This window comes from Camelus bactrianus, chromosome 4 (genome assembly GCF_048773025.1).
Source record: "Camelus bactrianus isolate YW-2024 breed Bactrian camel chromosome 4, ASM4877302v1, whole genome shotgun sequence".
NCBI lineage: Eukaryota > Metazoa > Chordata > Mammalia > Artiodactyla > Camelidae > Camelus > Camelus bactrianus.
The window spans coordinates 67,408,601-67,433,045 of NC_133542.1; the positions used below are offsets into that span (position 1 = coordinate 67,408,601).

A 24,445-nucleotide genomic window follows, 5' to 3' on the forward strand; every position below is an offset into this window, starting at 1 on the left:
AGGCAGATGGGGGGGTTGGGTGCTTACTCTGGGTTCTTGGTCCAGGTCTCCCTCCCCAACGCAGCCAACAGATGGCAGGTTCCGAGGCTCTGCCCTTGCTAATGAAAGGTCTGTGTGGGCGAAGTTTCAGGTGTCTCCTTGAACTTCTTTCCTGGAGTCTGAGAGCCTTCAGCATCACCGGTGACCTGCAGCCCTGCTCCATGGACCTGGCAGGCCTGTGCATGCCTGTGACCAGCCTACCTCCAGCCCTGCTTGTGAGGGGAAGGGGCTGAGCTGGGCTCACGGTTCCAAATGGTAACAGGTTTGGGAGTGGGCCAGGGGTCAAATCCCTGACTGCTCTAAGCCCCGCAGCCTCTACCCCTACAAAAGGGTATGCTAAAGATGCCTGAGGCCACCCCTTCCCCCAGAGCTTCCTCAGGACACAGGGATACCAGCCTTCTTCCCAAGAAGATTTTATTGAACGCACACACAAAATTCATCCTTGGATTTGCAAATCCAATCCAGCAAGTGAAGAGACAGCAGTGCTCACATGAACATGGAGCACATGCCACCAGCCCCCAGCACAGCCAGGGAAACGGGAGTGGGCTCTACTTCCCTGCGGCCACCCAGCACCTCTTGTCTTATACTCTGCCCCATGCTGTCTCCCCCAGGTGGGCTGCCCTGTCCCCGGTGGGGCTCAGAGGTCTGCCCAAGATGGGTGGATCTGGAATCTACTGAAACACCTGAGTGTCCTAGAAGTGTCCACATGGCCCAGACATGACACAGCTCCGCCTTCTGGCAGCCAGAGGACATTGCCGGGATTTAGAGAAGACTTGCCCGAGGGGCTATGACTCAGGAAGGGGCTGTGTGCTGGGCCAGCAGCTCTTCACACCCCACATAGCGACCTTCCAAGCCTCACTCCCCCACGTGTCGGGATGGCCTCCCAGCGCCTCAGACACTGACAAGGCTCCTTGGGGTTATGGGGGCCTCCAGAAACCCCCGTGCCCTGTCAGACACCTCTGAGACTGTGGATCTGACCACTCACAGATAGGAAATGAGAAATCAGGTCAAAATGCTCACAATTTCCTGCATGTCTCAGATGGTTGTTTTCTTAAATGGTTGGGCCATATTTTAACTTGGTTTATTGAAACTAGTCAACTTCAAGATTCATCAAATCAATAAAGTAAAAAGGAAAAGAAAGATAAAAGAAACAATAACAAAACATTTCAATTTAACTTTGGTGACGTTGGCCTCAGGAATTTCTATGCTGGCAAGAATCACAAGGTGGGCCGGGAGGGGGTTGCTCTGAGACCTCCTCCTGCCTCCTGGCTGCGAGAAGTCAAGTTTGCCCACATCCTCCCAGGGGCCTGGAGAGGGGCTCAGCGCCCTGCCCACTTCTGCCCCAGGAGCCGGGCCGCTAGGACCCCTGCGTCAGTCCACGGTGTTAAGCTTGGCCTTCCGGTTGGAATCTGGGTGCCTGCTTCTCAGCTCTGCCCCTGCAGACGCACTGGACAAGAGGCTGAGCCCCGTCTGATAGTTACTTGAGACCCAGAGAAGCTGTGGGGACCAGAGGGAGTGTGTGGAACAGCAGCCTGGCTTCTCTGCCCGATGCGCTCAGATTTTCCTGTTGCTAGTTTTTCTTCTACAAATCAGAGTTGCTGGTGCTCCTGGTCCCCATGTAGGGCTGGCTGGAGCGGGGTTTGGCTATCATGAGGGATCCCAAGGGTCCCTCAGCCCCCAAATTCCTACCAAGCCAGAAAAACTGAAGTTTGGGAGTTGAGTTGAAGACTCAGGAAAGGATGAGTGTGCATATTGCTAGAGAGGGTTTGGATATGCCTCACCAGATAGCTCCTCCGGCCTGGGAAGGGGGTGCCTTACTTCAAACTCCAAACGATGTGCACCTTGTGCAGACGAGCTCGCACTGAGGGTCCCACCGATGCCTGTGCCCAGCGAGGTGGGGTGTTCAGGGCTGAGCTGCAGTTGGGACAGGAAACAGGGCTCGGGAGGAGCTGCCTTGAGGAACCCTACAAGGCTCCTGGTGGGAGGTTTCCAGAAGAAGGTGGGTAGGACGTGGTCTGGGGCAGTCATTAGCCCAGCCGTCCTCTTTAGTGCAAAACCCAATCGTGGGTGCAGGGGAAGGGTGGTGGCAGGGCAGGGCAGGTGCCCAGGAGCTGGGTCGATTCCCAGGCTGGAACTGGTGCCATTCTCCAGCAGCCAGACCTCAGAGATGAGCAGTGTGGAGAGGAGGAGGGGCGGCAGAGAGGGGTCCCATCCCTTCCCACCAGTAGAACATGGGCGGAAACAGCGGCAGGGGAAGCAGGGCCAGCCCAGAGCTGCAGTGGTGGGCAGCACAGCCTAGGTTGCCCCCAGCCCTCAGCGCCTGGCTCACTCGAAGGTCTCCCACTGCTTCCTGAGCTGCTCCACTGAGCCTGGGGCGGGGGCTGGGCTCACATCTTGCTTGGTTTTCTGTAACAAATCCTCAAAGGGGTCTCTGGCCTCTCGTGGAGCGGAGGGCTGCAGTGCTGGCTCCAGGCCCTGGGAGGGTCTAGAGGGGAGGAGCGGGGGATCTCCAGGCCTCAGGGCCAGCCCTTGCTTGGCCTCGGCAGCCCTGGCGCTTGAGCGGGCCAGGGGCAACGTTCGGATCCTCGAAGGGGTGACTGCTGGGGGACCCAGGGGCTGCAGGGAGTGGGCACCCATGGGCATCTGGCCAAAGAGGTTAGGCATAGAGAGAGCAGACAGGTTGGGCTGAGATCTGTGTGGGGCACAGAAGCCAGAATTGGACAGCAGGAGGCTGGGGGCAAAAGCTGGCCCCAGGGGAGCAGGAGGGGCCCCGTAAGGCCCAGCTGGTGTGGAGACCAGGGGCATGGCAGGCAGCGCTGCTGGCACAGATGGGATGAAGGGGTTGAGTGATGGCTGTGGAAAGGGGGTGGGGGTCCCCATGGGGGGGAAGCTGAATTGAGGGGTGAATGGGGTGGCTACATTTGGGGCCATAGGGCCTGGTGGAAGGGTACTGCCTGACCAGGCTGTGTTAAGTGGGTCCAGGAGGGCCAGCAGGGTGTCACTGCTGGTGCCCGCAGCTCCTGGGGCCAGGTTGAGTGGCTGGAGCAGTTCGGTGGGGTCCTGTCGGGCAGCACTGGGGAGGAGCCCTGGGAATGGGGCTGAGCTCAGGGCAGCCCGTCTCTCCCGCTCAGCCTGCAGCTGCTCTGAGGAGAAGTCGCCGAGGGCAGTGCTGGCAGTGCTGGCAGCCTGGAGCTTGGCTGGGCGGGCAGTGGGGGGTGGGGGCACGATGCCCAGCTCCGGGGTCTTCCTGCCCTGGGGCCGGGGGATGGTGATGCTGCCCAGAGTAGGGGTGGGCATCTCTTCCTTGTCGCTGGGATTCAGGATGCCATTCCGGTTCTGGGGCCTGCAGGGCAGGGCCGGGGAGTTCCCGAGCATGGCTGAGGGCTTCTCAGGAGAGGTGGCCAGGGGCTTGCTGGGGATGGCCATGTCGTCCTGGCCCAGGCTCCAGAGCTTGTTGTACGGGTGGGCGAGCTTCAAGGCCCCCGGAATCCCGCGGCTCCTCTCACCCCTGCCTAGGTCCAGCCTCTGTTGGAGGGAACAAGGGAGGCAATGACCACAGGCTGACCTGGGACAGACTGGAGGCAGCACATGCCCGTTCCCTCACCCCTCTTGTATGCCAGCCAGGCAGACAAGGGGACCATGGTCCCAGGAGTGTGGCTGAGCAGCTCCCTGGGACCCACAGCAGTTGAGTCCTTGGCCCAAGTCAGCGGCACAAAGCAAGCCCAGGTCTTTTCTCACCATGTGGCACAAAGGGACCCCAGAGAAAGCCCTTGTCTTTTCATACCAAGTTGCCAAGTAGTTTGAGGAAAACGGCTTCATCTACTGACTGTCTACTGGCCAGACCCTTTTTACTTTTCAAAGCTTGTGGGCACTTTCAACCATCAATGAGCCCAAGAGGTCAAATGAGGCTTGGATCTTGGGCAAAGGCACCCTGGAAGGAAATAGGACTGGGCTCAAGTCCCAGCTCGGCCACTTAAAGGGCCCACAATATGGGCTTCACGTCCCTTCTCTTGGCTGGAGCTCCTGCATCGGCAGCGTGGGAAAAGCAGTTCCCTGCAGAGGGGCACGCGTGAATCATCGCCTGTGTGGGTAGTCTGTGAGTTCCACTGTGTGGCCCAGTGACTGCAGTGTTGGCAGCCCCCACTCACAAGTGAGGAAACTGAGGCACAGAGAGGAGATGTGATAGAAAGTCACGGTGGAAGATCAGGGGTCACACGTGAATATCCAGAACCCAGGAACTTTGTTCCACAAGCTCTCCACAGAGATCCCAGTTCCACCAGTGGCCACAGCCCTGCCTGGGGGTTGGGCTGGGGGGTCTTGGGGAGAGGGAGGCAGAGCACCAGCCCACCTCTGATGCACAAATGGAAGTGGAGGGGGCAGACTTCCATCAGGCTCCAGCATCTCCTCCAGTGACCACTGTGAGGATGGTCTGGCCACTGGCTGGCCCAGCAGGGTTTGCAGTCAGAGTGACCCCGAGCATTGGCTGAGGACCTGGGAAAGTCACTGTTTCTCCCTTGGTGTCTTTCACTGTCACATGGGGGAACCTGCTTCATGGGCACAAAATGCCCCTGCCATGTACCCACCCCACCCCACCCCACCATACCTGATAGTCAAAGGTCCCTGGCTGCTCTCTTAGGTCTTTGGGGGTCCGAAGGTCCTCCAAGCTTTTGGCCTGGCCCAGCGGCTGCAGTGGGACCTCCATATCGAGACTGCTGAAGACATCTTCCAGGAGGTCAATGCTGGCAGCCCTGTCAGGCGGCACGGGGGCCGGGCCCAGGGGCTCCCGTGTGCGCTGCTCTGGACTCTCCGCCTCGTCTCCTGCACTGTCTGACTCCTTGAGTGTCCGATATGGCTGTGGCCTGCGAGGAGGCAGAGCAGGCTGGATTCTCCCACTCAGAGCTGCCCCAGGAGGGGCAAGCAGCCCCCACCCCCAAGAACTTCCAGGCCTTGACGAGTGCACCTGTGAGTCTTGGGACAGGAGAGTGTCCTGGGTCCCCATGAGGGCAGGCGTCTGGGCAACGGGACTCTGACAGACTAGGGGCTGAGTTTGGGTTCTGCTCGCTGTGGGGCTGTGGGCAAGTTCCTTTGGCTCTATCTTGTTCTGGGGGGCCCCACTTAGTTTCTCCCAAACCATAGGACCCACTGTAGAACTGGCTAGTGGGCTTGAAAGCCATTCATATAAGGCATGAAGAACGGGATGCGTCTGGGAAGGGAATAGGCAGGAAGACTCATTCCTGAGCCCACTGTCTGCACTCTCACCCCTGCAGCAGTCAGGTCCTGGGAACAGCTCATGGGGAACTGAGCTGGGAGAACTCTCCCCAGGGCAGCTGCCCAGCACACCCCAGGATCCTCGGGAGACCATCTGGGCCTCGGCCTGTGCTGTCCTTGGTTCCAGCTCTGGTGCCATCTCTTGCTGTGGGACCTTGGGCAAGTCACTTAACCTCTCTGAGCCTCAGCCGCTCTCCTATTCCAGAGTGCACCTCCCTTGCAGCTGTTGGTGGAGGTTTTACAAGCAAACACAGTGCCTGGTGTATAGCAGGCGTGCCGAGGCTGTTAACAGCATTCCATCCATTCATGCATCAAAACCTTGCAGCCAACCCAGGTGCAGGTGACACAGGGTGCCTCCCACTTTCCTTTCTCACAAGCTTGATACCAGGAGCACCACTGGGTACATGGAGAATGCTGCCTGGACAAACCCTGACCTCTAGTGGAGCCAGGGCCAGAGCAGCGTCCCACCGCCTCTAACAGCAAGGTTCTGGCTCCTGGATCAGGCAGGAACTGCCCAAGGTTCTCGTAAAGTGGGGGAAGGACGCCACCTGTTGGTCCCAAAGGCTCACTTGCAGGAGCCAGGGCAGAGGACAGTCAGCAGAGGGAGAGGGCTCAACTAACAGTCTTGACTCTTGGCAAGGACTGCATCAGACTGGACTAACTCACTGAAGCCATACAAGCAGCCCATAAAGTAGGATTCACACCCCCACCTGATAGATGGGGAAGCCGAAGCTCACAGAGGCTAAGTAACTCACCATGTGTCACACAGCACCTGGCAAGAGGCAAAAATGGAAGCCAAGTATGAGACTTCTAAAGTTCCTCACTTGTTCTAACTAAGCCATCTGCCCAGGCCCCTTTAACCAAGTTTGAACGCAGTGAAGGAGATAAAGAAAAGTCAGTGAGCTTCTTATAGTTAAGGAAGTAAGTGTTCTTTAGAAAGAACTCATTTTGTTTGAGTTAAGAAGGCCATGTCCCTTTTAAACACACACAAAAGCCTATACTTTTCATAGATCATGGCTCAGGGAGTGAGCTTTATTTTAAATAATTAAGGCATCAATTAATTTAAAAAGAATGTGCCTTGCTGGACTCTGCAGCAGGGGAGTGCTTGGCCATCACCCACAAGGGATGCCTTTACCAGCAAGGTGATTATAAGTTGATACATGAATGAACATTTCTTATTCCAGTGATGCTATCTTTATTTTAATTAATAATAGGAATAATAACTGATACATTAAGCCTATGAGATCAGATATTATTGCTGAGGACAAAGCTTTTCTGCTAGTTTTAAAGAAGATTCACTGTTCAGACCAGGCGGCATGCGAAGCTTGGGCAACACTGGCTTAGGCCACTGCTCTCTAAGTGAGGGCAACAGGAGGGGACTGACTTGCCTGTGGTCACAGGTGAACTGGTGGCAGCAAAGGCCAGAAACCTTCTCCCACTGTGGGAGCAGTGGCAGGAGCAGAGCTGGAAGGTTTACCAGGTGCCCCAAGGAAGCCACAGGCCAAGCCCAGGGGAGGGACTGGGAGCAGGGAGATGGTGAAGGGGACTGGGAGGGGGAAGGTGGGGGGCGATCTCTCTTCTGTGAACCAGCTGGAACGGTTCACTCCCCGAAGTGTTGCTGTGGGTGTTCAAAAAAGGACACTACCCTTCCCTTAAAAGCTTCCATTAAAAACACTACACAAACTCGTTAACAAATAAACATAGATCAAAGCTGTCGCTTTGCTCAATCCCAGCTCTGGAAAGCTTGTGGTGGGGTGGGGGCAAGAACCAGCAAAGAAAGGGGAACCAGCAAAGCCTAATTCTGGGGGTGGCTGGATTGTGGTGAACCTTCTTTTTCTCTTTTTTTCTTTATTGCAATTTGTAATTAGAAGGAGGCTTAGATTATAAATAATAATGGTAAAAATTATCTTAAAATCAGGCAGATCAGTAAAACGTTTGGATATGCCAGAACTAATATATACATTCCATATCAGTAAACTTTTTTTTTTTTAAGTTAACATCTGACCCCCCCATCTCCACGGCTTTCCAAGATGTGCTGAGATAAAGCAAGACTCGGGAAGCAACAACCAGGCTAACAGTAGCCACCAATTCCATTAACAATCAAGTGCATTTTCCCCACAAGGCACGAGACCGATGCCCCCGTCTCACACCTTTAGAACTCAGTCACCGCTGTCACTTTACCCCGTCATCACATCCCTGTGGGGCTGGCAGAATAAAAAACCCTGAAAGGAGGCACACAGAGGTGGCATCTGCCCTGCAAGTTGGCACCGGGGCACCAGAAGGCAGCAGCTCCAGACACCTTTCCCCACACACAAGCGTAAGCAGCACTGGCCACCCCCATCCCTCCAAGTGGTCCCGGAGAGTCACCAAGCTGAGCTCAGGGAAATGGAAGAAGAGAGAGACCATTCAAAGGGAGTGGAGAAGAAAAGGCTTTCGGTGAAGCCAGAGCTTGGGCCCGCTTCCCGCTGGCATTCATCGTCAGAGGAGTCTTCGGAGAGGAAGACAGCATAGTGTCGCAAGGGCTTTACGAGGCTGGGGCAGAGGAAGACAAGAGAGAAGAGAACAGTTAGGAGACATCTCAGGAATCCACGGGGCCAGGTGGGAAGGAGGCCTGGGGCTCAGCGCCTGGCCCGGGCCTCCCTCTGCCAGCCCAGGCAGAGGCTCCCTGGAGAAGACCTATCGGGCCCCACGGTGAGGAAGCTGGTCCCAAAAAGAAAAGAAACAGTGCGTTTGTCGCTGGTGTCAAGAACCTTAAATGCATCTAGGACTTCAGATTTCCACTTCCACTTAGATAACCCTAAATGCAGCAACAGATTATGCACAAAGATGTTTGTTACTGCTATGTTTATAATATTAAAACATGAGACAACCTAAATTTCCACAGTAGGAACCTGGTGAAGTGAATTATGGTACAGTTGGCTGAATATTATCCTCTCGTTAACTATAAAGTTCATAAAGAAAAATCTAAAAATCAGGACACAGAATTGCAATTATACCACATTCTTTCTCATCTGCTTACGGAAAAATGCACAGAAAAAAGACTGGAAAGGGATGTGTCTAAATGTCAACAAATGCTAGTGGATTATGGGTGATTCCCCCCCCCAATTTTATTTTTGTTTTCTTCTACATTTTCTCCAATGTGCATATCTACTTCAATAATCAGGAAAAAAAAAGTTAAAGGAGAAAGTGAGCCACGTGGAGGAGCACTCGCAAGAAGGCCCTTTTCTGATTAGCGGCTGCTCTCTGGAGTCTCCCTCAGATGCCTCTTCAGAGAGTCTTTTTCATCTGTGATGTGGAAATTAAATATTCATTGTTATAAAAAATATATCTCCCTTGTCAGCCACCTGTGAGCTCTACCTCTATAAACACAAACATATACACAGCCCAGAGAAACTCCACGCCTGCTCCTATGAATTATACACCGATTGGGGCCCGTGAGAGGTGTGTGCTCAGGAGAGGGGAGCTGGACCTCTGAAGACCTTGGTTCAAATTCTGGCCCCACGGCTGCTGTGGGCAGCCCACGCCTCTGCCCTGTACAGCGGGCTGGGCTCACCTGAGGATCCCCAGGGGCGATGGTGAAGTTTGGGGAGGTGGGTAGGAGACACAGGGTTACCTGATGGGGGGCTATTTCCTCTCCTCCCACCCCCTAGCCAGAGCCGTCTCCTTTCTTTGCCTTATATGATGCAATTCCTTTCAGGTTTTATTTCAGGAAGGGGAAACGTGTCCAAAAAAGTGCATGGGAACCAGGGCTGGAGGGTAAGCGAGGGCAGCAGCCGTCCCGGGGGACTGGGAGGGCGGATTGTGACCTGCTGCTGCTACAATCCACCATCACCAGGGCTAAGCCAGTTGTTACCCAAGGATATGCTGTTCTTTTAAAAGTGGAACCAAAGCTGGCTCCCAGAGCTGTGCGTTCCCCAGCACTGGCACACCTGAACCCTTCAGTTCCTCACATTGTCCCTGGAAGTGAGCCAGGCAGAGTTTTGCCCTTGTATTGAAGGGGAGGTCAAGGCTCAGAGAGGGGAAATCACTTGCCCAGGGTCACACAGGGAGGAGGTCACAGCACTCCGTTCCAAGGCTGCCTTGCCAGGTGTCAGGGACAAGACGTGTCTTGGCCCATCCTGGACTGGAGAGAACATTTGCCTCTGGACTCAGGAGAGCGGGCAGGAAGATGATGTGACTTGCAGAAATGAGCCTGGCCAGCACGGGGCCAGGCCGCCCAGCTCCTGCCATGTCCACCGGGACATAGAACAAGGCCCAGCAGAAGGGCCACTCTGCACACAGACGCTGGAATTCTGCTCTGAATCACAGCCCCAGCCTTGTCACTCTGCTGCTTCACGCCGGTAAACCTGCTACTCTGAACCATGATTTCGCCGCAGCTGGCTGTGTGGTGAGCAACCCCACCAAGTAAAGTGTCAGCAATTCAAACGTTCAGGCGTTTGCAGGATGATTTACTTGCCTCATTAAGTTAGGAGCACCCACTCTCACTCGGCAGCACTAGACTGTTCTCACGAGCAGGTTAGGGTGCAGGGGGGCAGTCACCCTGCCTCAGGTTCCATCCTGGGGAGCTTGTGGAACATTCTGGGGGGGCAGGGTGAGGGCTGCCCAGTCTGAGCTGCAAGCAGGCCAACCCCATGCTGCCCGCCTGGCCCCGCCCACCCCCACCCTCCCCTCCCGACCACCTGCCTGTGTCAAGGTGCACTGACTGCCCTTAGGCTGGAAGACTCTCAGGAAGCCATCCTGGAGCTCCCAGCAGAGTTTTCTTTCTAGATAGAGTTCGCTTGTCCTTGGGCTGCGTGGTTTAGCCCTTCCCACATAGAGGGAACCTCCTGCAATTCTATTTGAGTAGAGGCCCTCAAGGGCAGGGGCCTGGCCCGTTCTCTCTTCCTGCACCAGAGCACAGCAGTAGCGCAGAGGAAGTTTGCAAGGGAATGAGCGGGAGCCCGCGGGCTGGGGAGACAAGGCACCGCCCACGCCCGCTCCACCGCTCTTCCTGGACCCCCGCCAGGCACATGTCCTTTTCCTCAGCTCATGGCTGCAGTATGAGTGTCTCCCCTCTGAGCTCCCAATCTGTCTGCTGAGGTGCTGAGAGTGGGACCTGTAGAGTGGGACCATGTTTGGGGGAGGGGGTGTTAGGTATATAGGGGCGGGTGGGAGTCTCAGAAGAATGTCTAATATAATGTCCACAAGTAGGCACTGCGGCGACTTTACATAGGTTATTTCTACCTCTCCCAACAGGAAGCAGGAAGGTGTCACTGTATGGATTTCATAGAGGGTGAGACTGTCATGAGTCCATCCATCTACTTGTCTGATCATCCACGTAGCAACCAAGAGGCACCCCCGGAAGGCCTGTAGTGAGCACAGCCAGTGTGAACTGAGTGCTGGGAATCACGGGTGAAGAGGAGAGGTGTGACCAAGCCACCTGGCCAGGCAGTGACGAGCAGGGATTCCAATTCCTCTTTCTCCTGTCCACTAGGCTGGCAGTAGATAAATACGAGGGAGACCCGCACCTCTACTTGGGTCAAACTGAATGAGTCTTTGGGTGGCCCTCAAATCCATCTTGAATGCTTTTCCACCACCCATTCAAGCACAGCTGGCTTTGACAAGAAAGCAGAGAGCACAGCTTGGCACATTAGCTGAATACCACTAAACCAGCCAGGAACGTCTGGATTCACATGAGAGCAAAGAGCCTTTGTGCTGGACTGGCCCCTGGCTTCATCAGATCAGGCTGCTGTAGTTCCCATCACTGTCAAAATCCAGTGCCTCCCACACGCAAGGTCACAGAGGGCACCTGGGGGTGCGGTGGGGGAGAGAGGGAGCCTCCATTTCCAGCTCACCATTTCCCTCTCCAGCTGGCTCTCCTAGCCAGGCCAGGCCAGTTGGGCAGTAGCTTCAACAAGAGGCCCAGTGTCTCTCACGAGTGATGGAGCACCCAGATGAGAACTCTCCAAGTGGCTTGGTCAGATCAGAGATTCTTCAGGTCCAGGCTGTGGGCCATGTGGAGGATGATGATGACACCAGCAGTACTTACAAGTGTTGGGCTGAATGCTGCCTGGACAGTTCCTCATTTATTACTTATCACATCCTCATTTTGTAGATAAAGCAGCCAAGGCTCAGAGAGGGGGTCATTTGCTTAGTGTCACACAGCAGCTAACGGTAGAGCTGGGAATCTGGATTTGTCTGACTCTAAAACCACTTTGCGATCCTGTCTCTTCAGTTCTGTGGATCTGAAACAGTGAAATAAGGGGCAGGGTGTTTCCCCTTCTGTTTTTGATAAAAGGTGAGATTTCAAAATAAACTTATTTAAATTCAACTGCTCATGTTCTGCCGTGAAACATACAGTCAGATATTTGTCAGAGATAAAGGATGAACCGTTGAATACGTCCAGGTTTAAATTTTTTATTAGCTTAAGGCGGAATATGAGAAAAAAAAGTGTACCTCTTCCCTCATTAACCCAATTCAGCTACTACCCTGCAGACTGCCACCCACCACTTGCCTGGATTTTATTACACACAAAGAGCTGTCTGTGAAAAGGCAGGTTGTGGCGAACTTGGCTACCCAGCGAGGTCTGCCGGAGTCTTGGTGAGAAAGAAAGGCCCGCTGTCCATCACGTTCAGACCCCGTCATCTCCCACGGCTGCTCCCGCCTCTGCCCACCTCATCTCGGCGCAGAGTTCCCATGCAGACGACTTCCTGAGCCCTTTCTAATGTTTGGTTTAATGTGTCGCCGGCTAGCGCGTGTGTGTGACAGTGGTGACAGGCGCGGCTGTTCCTTTTTAAATACCATGTCAGAGCCACGGCGTCAGGAAGCGGGGACGTGCTCTGTGGCTCTCTGCCGGGCCAGGATCGCAGGGCTTATTTTTTAATGAGGAAGATCTGCATCTCGAGAGTTTTTTCATGTGTCACATCGCATGGACAAATCAGCAGCACGTCACGCTGGCCCAAAATGAAATGCTGACAAATGTAGATATTTCAAATTTAATTGACATTTAAATGTACTTGAGATAAAGAAGGGAAAAAATCAGCAAGGACTTGGTCTCCAGAGGTAACGAGGGGAGCTGGTGATCATTTTCTAAAGGATCATTTCACTCCAACACAAAGGATCTTCGCTGCTCAATGTCTTGGTGGCTCTGGCGTCCCTTGATTGCAAGGCTCCTGTGAGGCTGATGAGCAGGGACAGGCCCCAGGACGAGGCCCATCTGTTTAGCCTCCCACCATCCTCCATGGCCCAGACAGGTGACCTTGGGAAAGTCATTTTACCTCCCAGAACCTCAGTTTCTTATCTGTAAAATGGGGATTCTACCAGCCTCCTGTTAGTCTTATCACAAAAGCTGAATAAAAATATTCCTGAAGGGCTTCACATGGTGCCTAGTGCATGCTCAGTTAAGATCCATGTGCCCCGTTCACCTGCCAACAAATAGGTCCTGGGCACCTTCACCCTGTGCGGGTCTCCCCTAGGTGTTCAAGGGTGAATGGGGGTGGTCCCTGCCTTCAAAGACCTTCCCAGTCCACACTCATGCCCGGCGTGCTGAGAAGCCCTTCCTAGGCGCTGGGCGGACACTTGTGTAGGCAGAGAGGCCTGGCTCCACTTTCCCGCCTTTCAGACTCTCTGCTGGAGGAATGATGGGGAAGGGGACACCTTGGGGGTGCCTTCCCCACCTGGAAGAGAAATCCTGTGGACTATGAAGAACTGTCCTTTATCCTGAGGACAGTCTTTGCCTGCCGTTAGCCTGAGTCTTTTCTGGGGACCATGGCAGCAGTGCTAAGGGGACATCTGATGAGAAGGCACTGGATATGGACGTGAGACCCAGTCGACCCAGATGCACATGCTGGACCCAGGGCAGGTCATTCCACCTGTTAGAGCCTTGCTTTCCCTGTGGCTGAACGGGTGAACAATGCCTCCACTGCAAAGACTTTTGGGAGCAGAGAGGTTAACCAAGATGATCTGCGTCACAATACTGGGCCGGAAACAGGCACTTGGGGAAGGGTGACATGGAATTTGGAATGGGGAGGGTGCTGGTTGGGATGGCAGAGTCTTTCAGAAGAGACTGAGATGAGTAACATGTTGACGATGGGGCAGCTTTTCTGAGGGCATCCTAAAGGCTTGGCTTTTCAGCTGGAACTAACTCCCCCTATCGTGGCAGCCCCTAGGAAAGCCTGTCCTTCCAAGTGGCAGACAGAAATGGTGGAGAAGAGGGGGTGCCGTTCTCCGGGCTGCTGCACACCCCGAGGGGCTCTGCGGCAGCTCCTCCTTCTCCGGGCCGGCTCAGGCTCCACTCCTGGCTTCTGGCTTGTCTTTGTCTCTGGGGCCCAGACCCCACCGTTGGAGACGTGGGGGGGCCCGAGTCAGGTCAGCAGCCTCTCACCTTGCTAATTGGGTTTGCACCCTTCTGCTCAGTGTTTGGATGCCCAGCCGCTCAGGGAGTGGGTCCTGGCGACTTGCCGGGGGTACTGCCCAGACAGCTGCCCCTACCCCCTGGGGCCCGGGCCCAGCTGGCATCTCTGAGACTTGCTCCCAGGGCTGATTGCAGTTTCTGGCTCTTACAGAGCCGGGCCAGGCAGGTGCTGGTAGCTTCATATTCACACCCTAATCACCCCTGGCACAGAGTAGGTGTTCTTTACACATTTGTGGTTGTTAACTGACACTCTCCCCCATCTCCAGGGTACTGGGCTGTAAGCTTTGAACTGCCCTCAGTGATTCCTTTGTTCATTCATTCAGTAAATATCCCTGAGCAGAGCTGGGCGAGGCTTTGGTCTCAAGAGTTGAAGAATCAAGGTTGAAAGTCACACAGCCCTGCCCCACTCACAGACTACTGGGGTGTTGAGAGCATAGTGTATGTGTGAGTGAGACATGGCAGCTCAAGACTACATGAGGGGAAGTCCATTGTGGGCTTGGGAAGAGGAGGGAGGGTGCGGCTGGTGGGGGTGGCCTTGGGGGAGGGTCATATTGGTGAAGCCGCAGCGGTCACTGCAGGAGGGGAGTCTGGGGGGCCCTGCTCACTGAGGATGCTAGTGTGGGCAGTCTCCCAAATCATGTTCTTTGGGGTTTTAACAGGCATTGCATTAAAAAAAAAAAAAAGATGGCAAAGAGATTTGCCCAAGGTCTCAGACTGGCAGCTGGTGGGCCAGGATGCTGCCCAAGTCTGCAGATGCCAAGCCAGGCCTGTGCACCAGGCCCCCACCCAGCAGGACTTTGCTGACCCCAGCCTCGAGGCAGCTCTGGGTCTGTGTAGGAGGGAAAGGGGCTCTGGTGTGACCCTCAGCCAGGGGCCATGCTGAGCCCAGTTCTCAAAGAGACAGGGGAATGGGGGTGGAGCAGTGCGTCATCTTCTGCCAGAGCACTTGTGCAACCAGCTTGAAGAGATACAATTGCAAAGTGTTCTGAGACCTGGTCTCTGGGCATAGCTCTCACTAAATGCTTCTGGCAGCTTCTTCTGATCTTACTTTAATCTTTTGGGGCTTTGGGTGCTGAGGTCACACAGTGCAGTTCAGAGGAGCAGACTCTCCAATTCCTGAGCAGCGTGGGCTGGCCGTTTGGCGTACACGTTGTCTGCCCAGCCAGCACAACCTGCAGAAGGGCTCCTTGGCCAGAGGGCTTCTAATGTCTGCCCCATGTTCCTCTGGGTCTTCCAGACCCAGATTCCCAGGGAATCCACAGTTTTGGTGGGAGGATTAAGTTATATGATTCTCTCAGAAAGTTATTTAGTAACACAGAGCAGAAATCTGCCTATAAGACTGGTTAAGGGTTGGGCTTTGGTGTTACAGAGACAGGTCTAAAGCTCAGCTCTGCCACTTACTAGCTGTGTGACCAAGGGCAGGGATCCCTTCTCACAGCCTCGGCTACTTCCTCTATAAAACAGAGCTAATGGTACCTACCGCCGCCCCCAGATTTCCTGTGAGGATTCAACCCAACAACGTATGTACAGTGCTTAGCATGCAGTGCTCAGTTCACGGTAGTTGTTCTTATAACGATATAAAACGAGAAAAAACTTGGAGAACAAGGACATCCACTCTGGCATTTTCCACATTTGTGAAAACCTGGAATAATCTACAGATCCAATATGAGGGGCGTGGTCAGGCAGACCACACACATGCACATGATGGGCTCTTCTGTGTGGTCACCAACAACAGGGCATAAAGGACCTGTGGCAACTCTGTATTAAGGAGTATTACAAGGAAGCCGGCAGCTCTGTAAAACATATTTAGGAAAAAAGACTGGACGGGAATCTGCAGAAATGCTAATAAGTAGGTGAACCGAAGTCATGGGATTCAGAATGAATCTCTGTTTTCCCTAACTTCCATTTTGTCTATAAGACTATTGGGTTATTTTTATGAACAAAATTACTGGATAAGAGCAGATTTTTGCATGGATCTGGCCAGAGAGGTGACAGGGCAATGGCTTGTGGGCTGCTGGTGGCTGAATCTGGACCATTCTTTACTTAGTACAATGAAACTCCAAATAACCAGCCTGTAGCCAGGCAAGACTCAGGTGGCTGGAGGGAGTTCTGTCCTTCAGAGCACAAGGTGTGCACTGAAAGAGCCGTGGTTCTGCAGCTGGCGGGGATGGGGCACATCTCAGATCCACACTGAGCACAAGCCCCTTCACCATTAGGTCTCAGAAGACAACCCTGCCCTTCTGCAGTGGGCAGGGGGAGGGCAGGGGTTATTTATTTATTAGGTTTATTTATTTATTTTTAGCAGAGGTACTGAGGACTGAACCCTGGACCTCATGCATGCTAAGCACACACTCTACCACTGAGCTATACCCTCCCCCTAACCCTGCCCTTCTGGATTGTTGTGAAGATTACATAAGGTGGGGGCTACTTGTAACTATCTCCCTCCGAACTCTCAGCCCCCACGGCAGTGAATGGATGAAAGAGAGAGGCATCTGGGGACCAGTAGGTCACCCCCTGCCTTTGGCCTCTGTCTGCTCTCTGTGTGTGGGCCGTAGGGGTGGGCAGTACTGAGCACAGCGCTGCCTTTTAGAGCTTGCAATAGTCTTTCTAAGCCTCATGTTTGATGGGAAATTGCCTTCTATCTGGCAAGCAAAGGGAAGATAAGCTGAGGCCTGTCAGCTATGCACACTCCTGCTGAAATAACCAGTCCACCTTTAACAGCTGGGGAGCTGTGACCTCCCCGTGCCCACTGCAGCCACCATCATCCTCCCCACTCAGAGTAGCTCACAGTCATAATTAGGTTCTTAACAAAAAGCCTGCGTCATGCAGAAGAATGGGGGAGGCCTCTGTCATCAGATGCCAATCTTTCCATTTTCTAGCCCTGAGACCTTGGGCAAGTCAAGTCTCTCTCTCTCTGATCCTCAGTTTCCCCATCTGTTAAATGGGAAAGCCACCCATCACAATCTTAAGGGATGTTCAGTAAATGTTACTTCTCTTTCCTTCTTCAGATAGACACACTCAGGCACCAGTGACCCCTGCTTCCTTGAAAGGAAGAGGACTGAAGTCCAGGGAACCAGAGAGGAAGATGGCGTGCGGGGCAGTTCATCTCAGGACCCGGCGCTGTCTCTCTGGGCAAAGCCAGGATAACAGTAGACCCCCTTGGAAAGCAGAGGGCAATTGAGAGAATGAAATTGAGCAGTATTTGGAGTCCTGGCCCTGCCACTTTGTAACTGGATGACCCTGGGATGCTGGTCAGTACATTTTCTGAGCCCGACTTCCATTCTGTAGAAGGGGAAACAAATTCCAGCCTAAGGGGGCCTAGGGCACAGGGGCGCTGCACTGCACTTTCTGCCGGGGTCTGGCCCCAGCCTGTGCTGCTGTTTCTCCTAACCCTAACTCTTACCCCCGGGGGTCCTCGGGCACACCACCAGCCATGTTCTGAACAAGAATGTAAGTAGCTGATACTTCTTGAGGAGAGACTGTCACTGAATATTAATTAGCTCATGTTAACTGAAAAACAGAGGGAACATTTCCCCCACAAATCTTCCTAAAGTGTTCTTCCAGTTGCCATCAAATGGTTTTAAGGGGCTAGGACACTCACCTTTGGGGAAGAAAATTTGACAAAGGAAAAATTTCATTTTGGGAAAATGCAAGTCAACAAAACTCAGCACTGGGGTTCCCTTTAGGGCCTCCTTTAAAAATCTAAGATGCTCACACCTAGTAGGTTTTCAAAGACATTTGCTGAACGAATGGACACAAGAATGGACAGAGAGACATGACCCAGAAAGGAAAAACTGGACTTCAATGGATGGACTGGTTAGAGAGCTGCCGGTGATGCCACTGGGCCTCGGTGAATTCCAGACACTGAGGCGGTCTTACTCTTAATCAGCTCTATCTTGCTGTCCACAAAGTTAATTATTTAATGTGCTTTTTGGAAGTGAGAGTTGGGGCAAGAAGTCAGGAGGACCGAATCCTTCCCTCAGCTTCAAAGATCCTGGGTCTCTTCCTGCTGCCCAAATCCTCTAAGTTTCCGATGCACTTTGATATTCCCAGTGGAGACAAAGATCCGTGAGTCAAGAAAATCCAGGCCAGATTAAAGGGCCAGGCACCGGGTCCGTGTGCCCAACACCGAACCACCCGCAACAAAGGCCCATTAGGCTCCAGCTCCTGCCTGCCGGCTTGTCTTCTCGTGTCTCCCAACACAATGCTGACAGATTGGTGGAGATGGTTTCTTCCCACCCCCCAAAACAATATTTTATGAGGAGTCTGTTTTATTAAAATATTTTCCGCTGGATGCTTCCTGTGTTTCAAGAAGTTGGTCTTGCCAGCTGGAGCTGGTGACAGTTGAGAAAAACACATCCAAGTGCTGTTGTGACATGGCATTTGGAAGTGGAGGAGCACAACGGGGGGTGGTGGTGGGGAGAAGGCAGCATGGGAAGAGACGCAGGAAAACCTCCGGGTTGCACCAGAAATGTCACTGGCATTATGGGCCAACAGCCCCGCCCCCCACATTGAAAAAATGTGAATAGAAACTCCTGGAATGATGTCCAAATATACCTGCCTATTTCCTGGTGGACCAGGATCACCTGTCATTTGTTTTCTATCACTGTCAGTTTGCCAACCCCCCAAACTAGCTCCCTCTGCTCCCACTGGTTCATTTCAACCCCAAATGTTTCCCCAAAAGAAATCTAAAACAAGGCATACTGCAAAAAAACAAACAAACAAACTCAAAAACCAAAACCCCACAAAAAGTGGTACTGACATAGTTCTGGTAATCACCAGAATGATGGGGCTGCCAGACACTGGGTCTCTGCAAACACTGAAGAGGCAATCCCCTAACACGGCTGGAAAAGCAACATTGTGAATAAATGTGGGGAGGAAGTTCAAGCTGTAATTGGCAACCCAGCCACAAAATGGTAACGCTTGTCTGTGGAATGGTAAGTGTTGGTCCGGGGTGTTTTGGGTGCAGTGCAAGGATATTCTGGATTTGCATTTCAGTATCTACAGGCCCATGACCCTGTATTCCAGTACAGTGTCTAAAATATTAGGTCAGTTTTAAAGAGGTGGCTCTACAGAAAAGTGACTAATTTTATCCCCCTAAGGAAAAATCTTTGGGTCTGGGGCACCCTGAAGCCATGCAGCACTTTCTCCACAAGAGGGCAATCATAATCCACACCAGGGAGACAGTCCTCAACTTTCCCACTGTCCTATTGTGCACAGCAAAAGTTAAACCTGCACCCAACTTCTGGAGCCCTCTCTTCCAGATTCTGCATCACCAAACACCTCTCAAGACACACAGACACACACAGCTCCTGTAACGACACGGCAGTCTCAGGTGATACCACACGGCCAACCAGAGAGTCCTCAAGCACAGCAAACCCATGAGGACACAGCCTGACATTTGGGAATCATGTCCTCCCTTTGGCTCCTTTTCTGGCTAGGACCTGCCATCTCCCTTAACTCCTTTCCCTGAGAACTTCTCTGAAAATAGGGCAGACATGAGTCCCTCTTCACCCTAGGGACTCCAGGGGCATTTTTTCCCCCCAACAACCTTAGACCGAGATGGGTTCATGAACTCTTTTAAGGCATCACAGGAAGCCCATGTGCAGCCACTGGGTTGTCTGGGCAGAGACCACACGGGCTGATGGAAGTGGTGTCACCTTTCCCACGTGGCTCTGGAGTCGGGTCTGGGCAGCTTCAGGCCTCCTCCATCCTCTGGCCACTGCTTGTACACCTGCCTCGTCATTCACCTCATCCCCCCAACACCCACCCAGAAAGAGACTCTAAGCTGATCCTATGTGAGGTACTGGCCATGAGACCTACTGCCTGCCCCAAGGGGCTCTGGGGCCAAGGGGAGGTAGAAAAGCAAAGTCATAATAAAACAAATGCTAAGGCGCGGGTGGGCAAAGGTCCCGGTCGGTGCGGGTGGGCTGTGGATAAGGAGAGTCCTGGGTGTAAATCCGAGCTCGGGAGACCTGGAGCAGCCCAGGCCTAGGAAGGTGGTGGCCCTCATTAAACATGTCAGCCAGGTCTCTCTCCTGCTGACCCTCTATCTTCAGCATAAGAAAAGGCCTGGAAGCTTCTTCTGAGCTTGTCTGAGCTCCCCCTGGCCATCACCACTCAAAACCCAACCCCGGGCGCCGGCTCCCTGGCCTCTGGGGCCTCCCGCTGGTGTAACAACTGCTGGCAGAACCCACACTGAAGATCAAGTCCTGCTCCCCGACTGACCTCTCTGTGAGGCACCCGCTTGGGCTCCAGGGAAGCCTTTCAAAGGAGGGGCTGCCGCGTGGGCTCCACAAAGCGCCGGCCTGCTGGGCTCCTGCAGCAGTGGGGGAGGGAGCGACGGGGTACTCACTGCTCGGGGCTCGCGATGGACGTCCTCCGGCCTTCCACCGTGATGTTGCTCTTCGGCCTCTTAACGACGTGTGGCCGGGGCGGGCGCACCTGGAGTGGGCACAGGGGAAAGTCCCCAAGAAGGGCTGAGCTGGAAGAGCCACACGGGGACATTCTCAAGATGCAGATAAGTGGCCCTGAAACAAACGCTGAGGGATTTTCACGGTACAGGCTCAAAGGCTCCGCTTGTCACAGAGACGCAGCCATTGAATTTGTAGCCAATGCATGAGCTGGAATTCGTGGCCTACTCAGATGGGAATGGCTCTTCTGAAGGGCTGGTTTCCTCATCTGCAGGTAGGGGATGGTTCCACCTTCCTCCTCACAGGGCTGCCGTGAGGGGTCAGTGAGATACTGTCTGTGCAGGACCCAGAGCAAAGAGGCTATCGTTAATGACAAGTCCCATCTGCCTTCTCCCGGAACCCGGACCCGGCTTGGCACAACAAAAAGGTTTCACTCAGACTCTGTTTATAGGGTGTGTGTGTCTATTTTGTTCTTTTTACAACTGAATTACAGGATGCTTATTTTTCTAAGTGGGAGAGGGAGAAAAGGAAATACTAATAGCGTGAGAGTGCAGTAAAAATCCTCTTTCTGATCCCCCAGGCTTCCTTGTGCAGTCCTCCCGGGCCGGGCTCAGCCTGGATGTCACTCACCACGGGGACTTGGCTCGAGGGTCGGTGGTGGGTGTGTTTGACAGTGAAGTATACCCCTTCCTAATCCAAAGCCAGGCTGCAGAGACAAGGTGTTTTTTTTTTTTTGTTGTTTTTTTTCCCTGAGCTGCGGCCTCTGAAAGCCAAGACGAGGGACCATATAAAAAGACATCCCCTTCTCCCATTAGAGCCCATGATGAGGGTTAGGTTAAGAATTTCTAGGTGTCCTTAGAAGGATATTCATTTGGTCTAATCAACATTACCTGGCTTTAAGTTTGGCACCACCATCTCTGAACAGTGCCAGGGAGGGACAGGAGAAAGCCAGGAAAGCCTATGTACGAATTTTGTTGTCAGAGAAAACAACTGAGCAGCCCAGTGCGAGGGCCGCTCCCTCTCTGCAGACCAGGGACCACGGCAGGAAACACCACAGGTGCTGAGGTTAGCGGACAAGGCAGGGAAGGAGAGCACACACATGCTCCACTCCCTGCACCCTCTGGCCAGAACCATCCCCGCCCCCGCCCAGCGTTGGTGAACCACACAGCACAGTGACTTCAGAACACAGATTACAGAAGTCAGCTGCGTAACAGACAAGTCTTTCTAGAGTCTCATCAAGCCCTCAGGTCTCCACATGTTTGATCTAACCAAAGTTTTTCCTGCGGAGTGGCCAGTCTGATCTCAGCCTAGTTTGGCAAATCAGAGATGTGGTAAAAGCCAAGCGCCTTCCACCAAACATGCTGTCTTCTTCTATGGGGTTACTGTGACGATTTGATGAGATGACGCAGGGAAGGCGCTGGCATGGGGTCTGGCACACAGTGGGGGCTCAATAAACGCACACCTTGCTTCTCTGGACCTTATTAGTAACAAAAGGAAGCTGGGGGTGGGGTGTCTTCAAATTAGAAGACGTGGTTTATGACCGTCTTACCCTTGCCTTGTACCCTGCTCAGTGCCTGGTTTAGGGTGGTCCCTTAGCCAGGTTTTTAGAAGCAAGTGAACACCGCTGCCTGGAATCTAAGCAGAGCACACAAATGTTGCTATTATTATCGCTGCCATTAGAACGATGCCTGCCACGGAGCAGACATCCAGTCACCGTTTGCTGATCAACGAATGGACTTGTCCCCCACCTGAGCCAACTCTGAACTGCTTTCCTGGCCCAGAGCCAGACGCCTCTGCCTCTCGCAGCTGGTAAACAGGATCACCTGGTTAGAGTGCTCCCCACTTTGCACCACAAAGGGGGCATGCGGTTGCGGCCAAGAAGCAGAGCTGCCCTGCCTGGAGGTCCTGGGGTGGGGGCTTCGGGAAGGTCAGACATTAAGGCCCGTTCGCCTGTCCTCGCACACAGCTGCTCCTCGGTACAATAGAGGCGGGTTAGGAATGTGAACTTGTGGCTGAAATGGGGGGATTAAGTTTGTGGCAACTTCAACTGAACTTGCAACGTGGTGAAACATAGGGAAAAAGAACAACAGAGCTAATTAGACGAGCTGAGCTGTCAGAGTGCCGCTGAATGGCTCAGCGCCAACAAACAAAAGGAATGGGTTGGCAATCAGCAGGATCGATGGAGAAGACTGCTTCATTAGGGATGATGAACCAGACAGAGCAGGGAGAGGGAGGGGCAGGCGGGGAGGGCGGCAGCGAAGGCGGGGGAGGGGGAAGAAGGCACAGAGGACCCAGAGACAGCCACCCGCGCGACTGCAGACACACCCAGAGTCACACGCACCTGATTGGTGTGGACAAAGCAGACACAAAATTACACCCATGGACAACCACCCAGAGACACGCATGGAGGCCTCGAGATGCCAACAAACCCACAGTCTCACAAATACACATGCACAGAGGCACACACAAGAGGCGAAGGCACATGCACGAATCTCCCTCTCTCTCTCTCTCTCTCTCTCTCTCACATACACACACACACACACACACACACACACACACACGGCTGCAGCTAGAGCCGCAACCAGGCACAGACACACACAGACAAAATGGTTTAATTAAGCCTGAATCACAAGACGATGCAGACAACCGGCCCGTCATATTTCAGCGATCACATCCGTCTTTCTGGGGGTACTTAGGAAGGGTGGGGGCTGGGGATGAGGGAAGAAACCACATGCACACCCAACAGCGACTGGCCCCACCAGTGCCTGGATCCCAGCAGTGCCGGGAGAGAAAATGCTAAACAGGGATTTGGAGCTCTGTTCAAGGGGGACTTGAGGGGAAAGTTGGGAAACCAGCCAATTCCCCACTGGATTTAAAACCTGAGAAATCTAAGTCGGCAGGGTTAAATGTGCATTGAATACAAAAGCACTGAGTACATTTGATTTTAATGGTGAGCAAGAAATAATAAATACAGAGCTTATAAAGCGCTTCACATGCGGCCGCCCACAGCCTGCCTCTCCCCTGCGCGCCCCAGCCCGCTCCCCTGAGTCCACCGGACACTGGCAAGGCTTTCTTCTGCTCTTTCCTTTTTCTTCTTTTTAAAGTGAAAATCTAAATCCTCTGGTCACATCTGAACTCCAGCCACAGGTGCCAGGCTACAAAGCTCCTTCCAGAAAGGCTGAATGGCTCGTCTCCACGCTCCCACCACCCTGGGCCGGTCCATGGCCACACTTCTGCCCAGAACATTTGCAACTAAGTGACCTGGCAAAGCCCGGCACGGGGCCAGTGGCTCCCGACATGGGAGCTTGTCAGGCCATCTTCTTTGAGGCCCTTGAGGGGTTCCATACTCCGTGGCTCCCAGATTCACCCACAGGGTGCAGTGATGCCCACTGGAAATGCTTCCATGAGTGCTCCCTGAGTGAACAGACCCTGGGGCACTGGGGAACATAAGGCCAGAAAGCACAAAACTTCTAGGGCTCCCAAATTAGTCCCACAGTGACCCTGCTAGGCAGAAGGTGTTTGGGTTGGCAGAACTGGGGTGGGTGTACTCAATTCATGCCAGAGACTGTGCGAGGCACTACATGAATATGACCACATACCCCACCAGGTACATATTGTTAATCCCATTTTACAGATGACGAAACTAAGGCTGAGAGAAGGTATGCGTCTGGCCCAAGGTCACACAGCCAAGAAGTAGCCAAGCTGTGATTCAAACCAGGACAGGCCTCTCTGACTTCTAAGCCCAGAACCAGTTCTGCTCAGCACCCTAACTCTTCAGTGTGCCATAACCCAAGGTGAGGTGCAGCCCCGCGGGCCAGGCTGGTCACCTCCTGCAGAAGGGCAGTGGCAGAGGCCACTGCTACTCAGGCTTTGCTTAGGGTCATGTCTGCCTTCCCAAGTCCTCGGCTGCCAGTGGATGTGGCTATATTCCAGCCCCATCGCCTGCCAGTCTGCACGAGTCCCCGCGCAGGCGAGACAATGTGGAGCCCATGGTAGTTGTCTCCAGGACCCGAGTTCTTCCAAGGGGAGCAGTCCTGCCCTGGATCATGCCTTCCAAGGGACTCCCTGCCTGCCTTGGATCCCAGGTCCCTCCAGGGACTTCTGAGAGCTACCTACCCTCTGGATGACCTTGGCTTGGTGAGGAGTGGGCAGAGGCAGGGCAGAGGCAGGGCTCAAAGGCCAGCGTGGCCTCTTATCATCTCTGTAGTTTTGGCTGCAAATCGGGGAAACAGCATCTGCCTCCTCCAGGCTGTTTAAGGACAGATGGGATGACATACAAGTGTCTAGCACAGTCCTAGGCACATAAAAGGTGCTCAGTAAATGTCAACTCTCT

At 53.5% G+C, this 24,445-nt stretch overlaps 1 protein-coding gene across 7 annotated transcripts in view; it reads right to left on the reverse strand.

Moving 5' to 3' along the window:
- Window positions 1–436: 436 nt before the first annotated feature.
- Window positions 437–24,445, reverse strand: part of DENND1A (DENN domain containing 1A) — a 470,473-nt gene continuing 446,464 nt past the window's right edge. For 5 of the 7 annotated variants that reach the window (XM_074362200.1, XM_074362197.1, XM_074362194.1 and 2 more), the window contains 4 exons: window positions 20,055–20,143; window positions 7,711–7,839; window positions 4,643–4,898; window positions 437–3,564 (listed from right to left, as the gene is read on the reverse strand). In XM_074362200.1, coding sequence (XP_074218301.1) covers window positions 2,365–3,564; window positions 4,643–4,898; window positions 7,711–7,839; window positions 20,055–20,143 — 1,674 coding nt within the window. In that variant the 3' untranslated portion in view covers window positions 437–2,364. The remainder of the gene's footprint in view (window positions 3,565–4,642; window positions 4,899–7,710; window positions 7,840–20,054; window positions 20,144–24,445) is intronic. The other 2 variants (XM_074362199.1, XM_074362198.1) reach the window with 1 other exon arrangement.